General features: G+C 44.5%; 1 protein-coding gene across 1 annotated transcript in view; it reads left to right on the forward strand.

Annotated features, from left to right (window-relative positions):
• The window catches only part of Tmtc1 (transmembrane O-mannosyltransferase targeting cadherins 1), a 197,793-nt gene that overhangs the window by 85,560 nt on the left and 99,271 nt on the right, over positions 1–12,962 (forward strand). Inside the window, exons 6-7 of the mRNA XM_038318662.1 lie at positions 9,908–9,989; positions 10,466–10,569. Of these exons, the coding sequence (XP_038174590.1) occupies positions 9,908–9,989; positions 10,466–10,569 (186 nt within the window). The remainder of the gene's footprint in view (positions 1–9,907; positions 9,990–10,465; positions 10,570–12,962) is intronic.

Consider the following 12,962-nt stretch of genomic DNA (forward strand, 5'->3'; position numbering starts at 1 on the left):
AAGAAAAGCAACTATTATAAATATCAGAGAGAGTCCTGAACAAAACCAAACTAATTTCTTGTTTGAGTTTTTGGAAATTAGGATTTGGGCAGCTCCTTAGCACTTCACCTCAGTGTCCTGTACCATCTGTGTGTGACGTCATTAGGGACAGCTTTCCCTCCTAAGTCTCCCAGGACTTTCCAGCTTAGCTCGGGAAGCCAAGTGCTAGGCAGATCGGACTGGTTGCCGTCCTTGAGGCAGACCAGCCCAATGTACGAAAGCCTCTTGTACATGGAAACATTGCAGTAGATAATGTTCAGGAGACATTTAGCTGAATGAAATTTAGGATCGGGAGAATACATTTTGTTAAAGTCAGACCTTGCAATCAGTGGCGTTTATAGGCAGCATAGCAATTTAAATGATTAGGGATTTAAAACTTCAGTGTGATGCAGTAAATGTCACCATATGAAGTCCTGTCTAGCTGGGTGTGGTAGATCGTGCCTCTAATCTCAGTACCCAGAAGGCAAAAGCAGGTGGGTCTCTATGACTTCAAGGTTAGTCTGATCTACACAGTGAGCACCAGGACAGCCAGACCTATATAAAAGAGAGATCCTGTCCCAAAAAACAAAAGCAGAGGTCAAGAAAAGAGAGAACATTGAGCTGAATTTGTACAGGAAACACCTCTGCTGGAGGAAGAAAACAGTGCTATTTGTTGCTGGGTAACTTTACCCGTGGCCCAGTGGCTGGAAAGTCAGCAGCATGTAGGACTAGGCCAGTGAGCAGATGAAAGCTGTGATTAAGGTACGGAAGCACTGGACTAAACAAGTCTCTGCAGAAGCCATTACCACAGCAGGAGTCTTAACCAGTAAGAGATTGGCTACTGCTGTACGTAGGAATTTCTTCTTGAAGGAACAAGCTGCAGGCATGAGGTGTGGGGGCACTAGGATGTTTAGGTCCATCCTAAACTTTAACACCTTTTGCTCTTTTGAGTGCCTTAGGAAAAGGTTCCCCTTTCTTAACAAAGGTTGATGGGCATCTGAGTACAAACTGATGAACAAGCTTGGACCACCTCAGTCGCTCCTCCTTAGCCAGCATCCTTGCGTGTGTACAGACTGTTCAATGCATGTCCTGTGTGTTCACGATGAATTCACAAAACACCGTGAAAATGAATCAAGTCTTTAGCTTCTAGGAAAACACTTTATTTTGTTTCTCTCTCCTTCTAGGAAGGCTGCAAATGACAGACTTCCATAGATAACAAATCCTTTCTATATTTGCCCATTAAGTTGGGGCTGGGGTGGGATTAAGCTGGCTAATTTCATGCTGATACCTTCTATAAGTAGTGTGGGCTTTTCAAGACATCTGTGTTTCTACAAAACATGTAGATCACATGTAGCGAGGGCACATATTCCTCGGGGAAGCCCAGGTCACCAAATATCCTGCTTAGCCTGCTGGTGAACTCAACACATGGGGCCAGGGCATGTGAGAGGCTTTGAGTTTGCTGCCCAGTGTGTCGGTTATTCTGAGGAGGGCTCAGAGGGGCCCTAACCAAAAGCACACCTATAAAACGTGGCTTGGTAATGGTCAGTTGAGACTTTCTCCTTCCCTGACTTAAATGTAAACAGACTGGGCTGGAGAAAGACAGACAAAGACAGCCTGACCTTCCTCTATACAGACACCACGAATGAACCAGACATCACAGGCCCTGATGGGAACAGTGACCTGTCCACCGGCGGTGTGGTTAGGCAGCGTCCAGTATGCTGATTGTGTAAACTCCCGGTGAGCCACAGGCATCAGGTACATGGAGAGGCAGAGGATGAGCTTATTCTCTAACCTGCCGCAGGTTCTGAATGGCACCATGCTCAGGTGAACCAGTCAAGGACTAGACAGGCCTAGGAGGCAAGAAACTTCAGACAAATTCACCTTGCCTCTAAGGAAGCTGAGCGGAATGGAGCCAGAATCGACACCCACCATGTGTGGTATGCTACTCCTATCTCACTTTCAGGGCTTGAACCTCCATCCTGGCATCCTTTTACGGTGATTTTAGGCTCCGCTTTGAGACCCTTTCAGGACTGTACCGAGTGCTGTTGCCTTCTGAGCTAGCAGGGAGTTTGCTGTTGCTCGTCCTCTGAAACGTGATCCTAATTAGTCTTAACAATAAAAAAATCAGGAGTCAAATATTGGGGGGAAACCTGGATGATCAGAGAACCAGGAGCAACCCCCAGTTGCTTCCTCCCTGTCTCCTCCTTCCATCCAAAAGGATTGAGATACTGTCTACACCCCACCTGATCACTTCCTGTCTCCGCTTCCCAAGTGCTGGGATTAAAGGTGTGTGCCACCACTGCCTAGTTTCTATGGTTAACTGGTGGCTAGCTCCACCCTCTGATCTCCAGACAGACTTTGTCAGACCACAGACAAAATATCACACAACAATCCTCAGCCCTGAACTGTGGCCCAGGGACTTCCTTGGCCCCTTGCGGTCTCCTCAGCCCTGAACTGTGGCCCCTCGCCCTCTGTACCCATATCTTCATTATCTCTCCATCCTCAGCGGAAGCATCACCTCCCAATTGTAACTTCCTTCCCTTTCCCAGACCATGTCAGCTCCCTCTCTGATCTGTAGCTCTTCATCTTACGCTGCCTTCCTGGGGCAGGGCAGAGAGCACACCGTGGCCCTTCAGGAGAGTAATCTGGGGTGGCTAGGAGCCGATATACAGCTCCACATTCTGGTTCTGTTGATGACTGGCTCACTTTTTAATGCCTCGGTTTCCCTAGTGCCACTTGATTCCTAATTATATGAATGAGGATAAAGAGTTGTCATGTCTGGAGCAGTTTCCAACCCTGCTGTGTGCTCAGCAAGCATTAGCTGATATTTAAATGTTAGATTTTGCATTTATTCCTCTCATGTAATACTTGTTGGGCCTGGCTCTGTTCCTGGAGCTTTTCCTGTCAAACTGAGTATCGTTATGTGAGTAACTTGTCATTTTTCATAGCGATGAAGTTGTATTGATCAGGCATGTCTTGGTACTCTGGGCGTGAATCTGTCTCAGCGTGTGTACCTGATACATTTGTAATCCAGAGGAAGGCATCCTGACTCCAGGCATCACAGGAGGATGGAGACAGTTTGCTGACAGTGACTGGGAAGGGAGCAGACCGTGTGCAGCAATGGCACAGATGGATTTGTATTCTGCCTCCCATCTCTCTCTTCCTGCCACACCTTAGGGCAAAATACTGGGCCATTAATGCCACAATTTCCCCTCGTGCAAAAGGGAAGTATTAATAGTGTCCGTCTTGTAGGGACATGATCAGGGTCACATATATTAGCTTAGGATACACTGTAGGCTATAGCTCGATTAATAAAAACCTAGAGAGAGACACATTGGGGTTCAACCTGAAGGCCAGAAAAGCAAAACAGCCAGCCACTGGCTCTTACCTCTACTTCAGTCTGAAAATGGTGATACTGCCTCCGAAAATCTCAGAATGAGACTGAGCCTGAGAGCTGTCTCCTCCTATCTTATATTCCTCTCTAGGGCTGGGATTAAAGGTGTGGACCACTACCTCTAGGTTTCTATGGCAAACTCGTGTGGCGACTGGGATTAAAGGTGTGTGTCACCACTGCGTGGTCTGTAAGGCTGGCCAGAGTGACTGTTTTACTCTCTGATCTTCAGGCAAGCTTTACTTATTAAACTACAGATAAAATACCACTACAGTAGGCAGTCACTAAATGGTAACCTAAAGTGTATTTTTCTGTTTTTCCCAGCCAGTGCTACTATTGTACACTCCTTCTTGGTAGCTTAATTGTTTCCAGTGCCAGTTTCCTAGTAAGGTTCAGAAAATATTAGAACATGGATATCTTTGGGTTTTTTTTCTTAGTGCTAAGGTTTATCCATAAGGGATCTTTGATGGAGTTGAAGACTAGATAGTTATAGTTTTCTTTAGTTTTGATAAAAGATAAATTAGGCATGAAACTTTGGATTCGCAAGGATAAAATAGACAATAGAGTATTTTCTCTAATTTTTCCAAATACAAATAGACCAGAAATTGTAACTGTAATGCTTGCTTGATAACTGTTTTGTTGTATATAATCTTACTATGTTAAAATTAAAGCCTCCCTTTTTAGTTAGACAAAAAAGGAAATTCTGTGGATAATCCTCTTGAATGCTGTAAAGATTGGTCACTCGTGTTAGTTTAATCACTGATTGGCCGGTATTTTTTTGTTTTGCTTTGTTATTATAAAAAAAATTCATTAGAGCCAGGTGGTGATGGCACACACCTTTAATCCCAGTACTCAGGAGCAGAGGCAGGTGGATCTCTGTGAGTTCGAGGCCAGCTTGGTGTACAGAGTGGGTTTCAGGACAGTCTCCAAAGCTACACAGAGAAACCTAATCTCGAAAAACCAACCACCAACAACAACGACAAGGACGAAACCTTCATTAAACTGTTACCATGTCAGAACACAGCATTCGGAGTAAAGAAATGTGTTTCCTGGTCAAGGCCACTCATAGTTATCTTTCCAAATCAACCATCTCTTATTCACTTTGAGGTGAGCACTGTAGTTTTGTGTCTATAACAGATGCTCCTTATGTGGTTAATGTGTCTATGTTCAGAGCTGAATTCCTAACACTTAAGAAAGCACAGTTACAGATTAGGAAGAGGGCAGAGAAGTCAGACTTTGAGCTGTTTAAGCTGTGCATTGGGTGTCCGCAGGCCCAAGTAAAAGGTCCACGCTTGATGGAGGAGAGTTATCTGTCTATGTTACTTTCATTGGTTAATTAATAAAGAAAACTGCCTTGGCCCTTTAAGAGAACAGAAAATTAGGTAGGCGGAGTAGACAGAACAGAATTGTGGGAACAAGGAAGTAGAGTTGGGGAGATGCTTCAGGCAGTCGCCATAGTGAGTCTCCATGCTTCTCCTCTCCGAGATGGATGCAGGTTAAGATCTCTCCTGGTAAGCCACACCTCGTGGTGCTATATAGATTACTAAATATGGGTTAAAGCAAGATATGAGAATCAACCAATAAGAAGCTACAGATAATGGGCCAGGGGCCAGACAGTATTTTAAGTGAATACAGTTTCCGTGTAATTATTTCGGGTGTAAAGCTAGCCGGCGGCCGGGTGGCAGGACGCAGCCCTGCCGCTTCCTTCTACACACGCTTCTTTAGCAAGAACAGCCCTTGTATCTGTCACAGCAGGGCTAATATGGGAAGGAGACGGGAGCTCTCAGTACCATGACTGACACCTGTCACGTGCACTTGTGGGTCTGTGGCTGAAAGACAAGACTGTCAGCCCCAAAACGGAATTTTGCCACTCCTTGGAGAAAGAATTAAAAACCAGGGATGCTGACGAAATTCATTGTGGAGGGGGTATAAAATGGATCCTCTGATTAAATTAATGAAGTCCAACTTCATTGACCTTTGACATAAAGGAGTATGATATTCTGCAAATCAGTTCACATTTCATATGTGTGTGTATGTGTGTGCGCATGTATGTATGCATGTGTGTGTGCATGTATGTGCGTGTGTGTGTCTGTGTGTGTAATGTGTGTGCATGAGTGTGGACAGATGTAGGTATAATGTGTCTTCTTCAGCTGTCCTCTACCTTGTTTTATGAGTCAGGGTCTCTCACTCAACCTGGAATCTATCTGGATAGACTCCCTGGCTAACGAACCCCAGAACCTTCCATCTCTGACACCCAGCACTAGGATTACATGCAAGCACAGCTGTCCTCAACTTTGATTACATGTGTTAGAAACTGAATTCGGGTCTTCATATTTGTACAGCCTGAGCCCTATAAAACTATAAAAGTACCCGAGCGTTCTGTTCCCTTCTAGTTTCAGGCTTCTGATTCAGAACGGTTAAGAGCACAGAAAGCCGTGCCCCCCTGGGGTCTTCAGTCTCATTTCCACCATTCTGTGAGAGAATCAAAGGTTCCCTTAGGAGATTGCAGGGTTTGAAGTTACCCGGGGAAGCATTCACCAGAGCTGCAGGGTTGGATGTGGAAGGTGGGTTTGAGTTTCTGAAGGGGCAGAACTGAGAAACGCTCCCCTGGATTCTCAGAACAGCTCCATCTCCCGTCAGAATCGTGGGACTGGCAAGGGCAGCATCCAAACCTGACGCTCTGTGGAGAGCCTTTGCTGCGTAGCATAAAGGAGGATCTTCTGGGGTCCAAGGCCGGGCACCAAAGAAGGACCTAACTTCCTTTGGTATGCAGTTAGCTTATAACCATTTCTAATGTGAGCTGTGTCTTTGCTATATTTAGCAAAGTGAGAACGTTTTCATGTCTTTCAAAGAGAAATATTTTGGGATTTTTATTCCAAAAGATCTGAATGTAGCTTCTTTTCCCCCCTCAGAGCATATGATTCTTTACCAACATCCTTTATTTTTTTGAATGCAAAAAAAAAAAAAAAAAAATTAAGTTGGTGTGGTTGGTGTCCTAGAGGGATTTCTGGTGGCTGTGTGTGATTGGTGTGCTGCCAAGCAGTGACAGTTCGCGGCTGGTTTCGCCGTCTGTAGCCGACACTTAGGCAGAAATTACGTGGTGTACATATTCCAAGAAGAGCTGGACAGTCTACTAATGTGCTCTCCAGGTGGTGCCATCCTCCACCCTGCTGCCCGTATCCCAAATCACACACTGTCTATGCCAGTCTGCTGCCGGAGAACAAGAAAAGCACAGGAGATGAGATGTTGAGAGGTGGAGAAGGAGGGGCCCTTAGAATTCTGCTTAGATAGCTGGGCTTTATTGATCCTTATGATGTGTATAAAGGAAAATCTATTCAGATAGCACTTGTGAAGCCAGGGAAGGAAGACTGCCTTCGGGGGGAGCAGACCTGTTGGTATGTTCAGGACTACCGTGAAGGTATTCTGTAGTAAGAAAGAGAGTGGGGGTCTAACCCTGACTCTCGCTGTGAGAAGAAATTGGTGGCCAAGAACAGGGTTGGCACTGAGGAGCCTGTGGTCTTGATGTAAGTCACGAACACAAAGGGACAGAAGCTTCGATCCGTGGATCTGATTCTAGCGCCTTCACAGGGGCTTGGGATTTGTTGTCATTGGAACTTTCTGGAGCTTTGTAAAGAATGTGCAAATTCCACGGAGAACTTGTTAAATTTAAGTGTCCATAGCCAGGCTTGGTGGCCCGCATCTATACTCTTGGGGTAATAGAGTCTGGGGTAGGAGTACCATGGGTTTGAGGCCAGCCTGGGCTACCTACTGAGTACAAGCACAACAGACAATTTAGTGACACCCTGTCTCAAAAATAAAAAAATACAAAAAAGTAAATATAAATAAATAAAGTGTTACTAGTAGCATGTTTTTCTTATGATTGAAATTAATAGCTGAACATATCAAAACCCAGTCTTAAAAAACAAAATTTTAAGAATTTGTTAACCTGTGAAATGTGCCACCTGTGTATTAGTGAAACCCTGTGGCAATGAATAATGGCTGAAAGCAGACAGAAAAATTACCTTAAAGATAGGGAAGTTCCTGAGCAGATATGATTTGACTGTAACTGGATTGAAAAACAATAAAACTCCAAGAGAGAGAAAAAAAAGAAAAAGAAATTAATAGCTGAGAAATCAGATTTAAAAATTATCACTTCCAATTTTTTGGTCTTGTGAAATTATTCTAAATGGTAGATAAGCTGTCATATTTAAATCAAAATGCATGTCTGACATGTATTGTTAGTTGTTATTTTTATGAATGCTATCATTCTTGGTCATTGTTCAGGTCTGTTCCATTGGCTGTAAGAAATGAAGCAAGGAGGAAACCCCACTATCCAGCTCTGGGGTGGAGTGGAGGAGGAGATGTAGGGAACAGAGCCAGGGCACACTCCCCACCTATCTACAGCGTCCCCAGAAATGGCACCGTGCCGTGTGTCTCACTTTGTCGTTTACTGTGGTCCCACAGCCTAAAATAGAAATCTTGACAACGTTTTTTTTCCACCAAGAATCTCTGTACCATTTCAGGCTTGTGTGACCTTAGGATGTTACATTTTGAGAGTAAATTATCTGTTACTCTTTGCCCAACTTCTTGTGGAAATAGAATCTCACCAAGAATCTCTGAACTAGAAGACTCGTTATAAACACAGTTACTAAAATAGCCATCCTAGCAAACCGTCAGAAATGATACATGACAGCTTCGTCTAAGTGTAACCTCAAGAAATACCCCAAACTGTGTGGCTTGTTCTGTAGTAAGGAAAGCCAATTGTAATTTTTCCAGTGCTGAACAAGTCGCAGAGTGGGGCTTGAGAAATGAAGTCTCCAAGAGCAGCTACCTTGAAAGTTCAGACACATTCCTGTCCTTGCCCCCCTCAGCACCCTTTCCTGGCCTGTGTCTGTTTCCTTTACCTCGTTGCTGAGAGGGATCATGCATTCTTGGAGAAACAGAAGTGCCAAAGGCTGGTCTTGGTTTAATTTGCCTAAAAATGACAACCACCAGGAAGCTGCGCCCAGAGAGGATGTGTGTTTTTGTACAACTGCTGTGAGAATCATAGGCCCAGCTGCCCAAACACAAAAGCTAAGGACTGCCTCAGTAAAATGTCTGGATACAAACACAGGCGTACGCACTCGCGTGCTTACACACACACACACACACACACACACACACACACCATACCGTTCCAGACTCTCCAGTTGTCCCTGGCCTGGCTTCATTGATAAACTCTGTTGTGGTCTCAGAAGGGAAGAAAGGACTCCACAGCTCTGGAAGATGGACCTATCCGGAACTCGTTAGCAGTAAACTTTCTTTGGTGGCTTTACCCTGCTCATTTTCTCTATCGAGCGCTTGGATAGCCAGTTCTGAGCAGGCATCACTTCCAGAGATTCTTATGAGCCAGAAAGAGGAGAAAGGGAGGACGAGGAAGAAACCTGCTTTTGAGTAAAGCTTTCACTTCCCTGCAGCTCCCAAACACTTGGCACACACACTACAGGCAGGGGCCGCACAGCTTCAGCCAGCTGACTCCAGATGAACCAGTCTCTGCAGGATACTAGCCCACGGGTTTTACTGAAGAAGCCCTGGCTGGACCAAAGGTTCTCTCCAGTGAAGAGCCCTCATTCAAATGCAAATTTTAAGAGAGAAATCCTTTGAGGGAAGAAGCAGATTAAAGGGAGTAAAAACTACATGAAAAGGGCTAGGGAAAATGAGGAGGAGGGAGATGCCAGAGGGATTATGTGGTTTAGTTCAACGTCTTTTCTCTGCTTTGACTGAAGTGTGCAAGCCTGCGTGGAGGAGAATGCGGACCCTTTGTGTTCTCAAAGGGGCTTGTTAACCTTAGCTCCGGCTTCCCTGTCACAGAAGCCAGCCCAGTCCAGTCCACAAAGCCGAAGCTCCTGCTTTGAACCCGGGGGACCATGGCAGAGGCAGGGTCCCCGTTAATCTCTGCCCCCCCCCCCCCGGAGCTGGCATTCCTGCACCCTAATTTGTTTCCAGGGACAGAGGACAGTGAGCATGTGAGAAAATTCTTCAGTGTGTATGAGAGATCTTTGATCCACCCTAGAGGCGCTGTGTGTTTTACTTCACGTAATCTTGGCATCCCTGTTCTTCAGGGACAAGGCGATTGTGAGATAGTTTGTGGGCTGGACATTGTGCCCCTCAGATTGTATGAAGCAGGTAAATGTGAACTCACGTTATCAGAGTGTGTAGTTAATCGGGACAAATGGAAACGTTTATAGCTAACAATGCTAGGCCCTGCTCTGTTTATTATGTCACTTATTCCCTTCAATGCTTCCACAAAGTAGATATTATTTCCCTTTAAATGAGCAAAATAGATGTGCAGAGGAATGAAGGAAGCTGTTCCCACTTCCCAAGCTGCGGGCGGCAGAATGGGGTGTTAAAACCCACATGCCCTGGCTCCAAAGCCAGGCTCTTGGTGTCTTCACAGAGAGGAACACTGGGCTGTAAGACGGTTGCTCTTAGACATTCACCTCTCCTTTCCTGTTTCAGGTGTCTGACAGGAAGCGACAACGGGAATTTCCTGCTTACCCTGAGACCGTTTTTAAAGCGGGCCATTTTGGTCATCGGTTATGTAAGTATATAATGTATACTTCGAATACAGAGTGTTTTCACTTAGTCCCAACTCAGAGACATGCTCCAGATTAGTTAATAAACTCACTATCAACAGATCTCTCAAGGAAGGTTTATAGGTGGTGAATGTTACTTTGGAGCAAAGGTGTGTGTGGACGCATACACAGAAACCTGATGGCATAGTGTAAATGACACAGGGTATTAAAGTCCCTTTAAAGTGTTTTCAAAGTGACCTGGATGTATCCGTTGTCTACTGCTGGACACAGCATCCAGAGACGTAGATACAGCTCCCTGCTGCTTGTTCAGGCCCAGTTGAATGGTTTCTGGTGCCGTGATTTGGGGCCAGGGTTCCCCGGGCAGGCTTACCTATCATCTGTGAGAGGAGGGAACAGCTGACTTCACTTCTCGATAGAACGCTTGTACAAAGACGGAAGAGACGTGGGTGGATATTTCATCAGGTCTTCTCCTTCCTCCAAGGTGATGGTCATTTTGTATTTCCGCCTGTGGATAATGGGAGGAACTATGCCCCTCTTCTCAGAGCAGGACAACCCGGCTTCGTTCTCACCTCACCTCCTTACAAGGTCAGTGGATATCAGTTACATAAACTTTATTTGGTACTTAGCAGTTTGGTTGGACATTTTTACTGCCCTAAATCATTTGTACAAAATAACTGGTCTCACTGCAATGAGTTCATGCATATTGGGCTCTGTCCAATAATATTAAATCACAGGCCAGTGAGGCATTTTGAGGAAATAATGGTCATGAACTAGACAGTATGAGGATAGGAAGGGAAACACTTTTCACCTCTTTGGAATTCTTTTCAACCGTCAGGGCAGGGTTGTGGCCATGAGTCTCACTAACATATATTTGTTTATTTGACAAGTATTTTATTAGCTGCCCATTGTCTGTAATATACATACCTGCTGGGTGACCTTAAACAAAGCATGCAGAGCAGAACCATATATGTGGGCAGAGATTGGCTACACGGCTCATCCTAAAATCCTGGGAGTCGCAGAACGACAAATGGACAGCAGCAATAACAGCAGAGATGGTGCTGATGGTGCCTCACACATCCTCAGAAGTCCGAGAGATGCTGAGTTAGGAGGCGGTGTTGATGGATGTTCCTGTGCACCGGGAAGACTTTTTATCTGCTGTGTCGTACTGTTAAAGCTTTAAGATGCCATCACATTTGCCAATTTTAATAGCTTGATACTATACTCTCCATAGTGTTTTAAACATTAAGATGTCATGTTCAACTGTTTTCACAGTCATCTATGCTAGAAATAGCTTATAATGATATATCATTTTAATGATAAATTCATGGTCGTAATCTTTACTGTTTTGGTGTATATATTTTTGTAATATATTATAAAGCGTGATAATCTTTTTTTTTTGGTCTTCAGATGGGTCTCACTATAATGTTGGTTGACCCTGAGCTCTAGGTCCTCCTGCCTCAGCCTCCTAGATGCTAGGATAACGGACATGTGACACCGACCTTGACTTAGGATAAACCTTAAACTGATTTATAGTTGGGCCCATTTGTATTTCTCAGAGATAACAGGATTTCGACCTTAGTTTGTATGTCAGGCAGCAATCTTTGGCCTATCAGTTTAGCATACATGTTTTAATTAACATACTTCATTACTTGTTTTTTGCCTGTATGGTTTTTCTTTTGTTTTGTGAGATCTTCCTCTTTTCAGTTTTGAATTTTTAATTGTGTATTTTATCTCTTGGTCCTGAGGATCAGCTTGGTGCGAGTCAGGGCTCTTCTGAAACACATAGCCTGCCTCTCTTCCCTCATGTAGACTTTTAACTTTAACATTCAAAAAAACATATCTGCCCATCTGACTGGCATTTTTAATAATAAATACTCTGTCAAAATTGCTTTCATTACTTTGACACCTGTTTCTGTTCATGGTCTTGAATACTGCTCCCTAAATCCCCACTGTTAGCTTGCCTCTCGAGTAGTATAAGAACTTTTAATATTGTCAGTGTCATACATTTTCAAAATGCTGTCCAGTCTGTTGTAGGGGGGCCACTTGTTTCATTCCCATCTGCTCAGTCCCAAAATAATCACACAGAAACTGTATTAATTAAATCACTGTTGGCCCATTAGCTCTAGCTTTTTATTGGCTAACTCTTACATATTAATTTAACCCGTTTCTATTAATCTGTGTATCTCCACGAGGCTGTGGCTTACTGGATAAAGTTCTGGCATCTGTCTCTGGTGGGGCTACATGGCTTCTCTGACTCTGCCTCCTTTCTCCCAGCATTCAGTTTAGTTTTCCCCGCCTACCTACGTTCTGCCCTCTCAAGAGGCCAAGGCAGTTTCTTTATTCACAAGTGATATTCACAGCATTCAGAGGGGAATCCCACATCACCAGTCTTCAGGTTACCATCTCAAGTTCAGCTCTCTGGTAATGTTGCCTGTCCTTATCCATCTCTCCACTGGCATTCAGTCTCCAGGCTCTTTGGTTATTTCCAGATGTGACAGTTCATGGATGAACAGTTTCTGGTCCATGGCTTCTTCAACAGCTATTTTCCACCTCTGAGAGCAAACAGGACATCAGGTCCTGTTTCTGCTTGGTGGATCCCACTGTCTTGGAATCATTATTGGCATGAAGAAACAACATGACCACAGCAGCTTTTATAAAGGAAAACATTTAACTGGGGCTTGCTTACAGGTTCAGAGGTTTAGTCTACTGTCATTGTTGTAGGAAGCATGGTGGCATGCAGACAGACATGGTGCTGGAGAAGTAGCTAAGAGTTCTACATCTGGATGGGCAGACAGCAGGAAGCAAGAGTGAGCCACTGGGCCCAGTTTGAGCTTCTGAAACCTCAAACCTACCTCCAGGGACACACATCCTCCAACAAGGCCACACCTCCTAATAGGGCCACTCCCTGGTGACTAAGCATTCAAATCTGGGAGTCTGTGGAGGCCATTCTTTTTTTTTTAATTTTTTATGATTATTAT

This window comes from Arvicola amphibius, chromosome 2 (genome assembly GCF_903992535.2).
Source record: "Arvicola amphibius chromosome 2, mArvAmp1.2, whole genome shotgun sequence".
In the NCBI taxonomy this organism is placed as follows: domain Eukaryota; kingdom Metazoa; phylum Chordata; class Mammalia; order Rodentia; family Cricetidae; genus Arvicola; species Arvicola amphibius.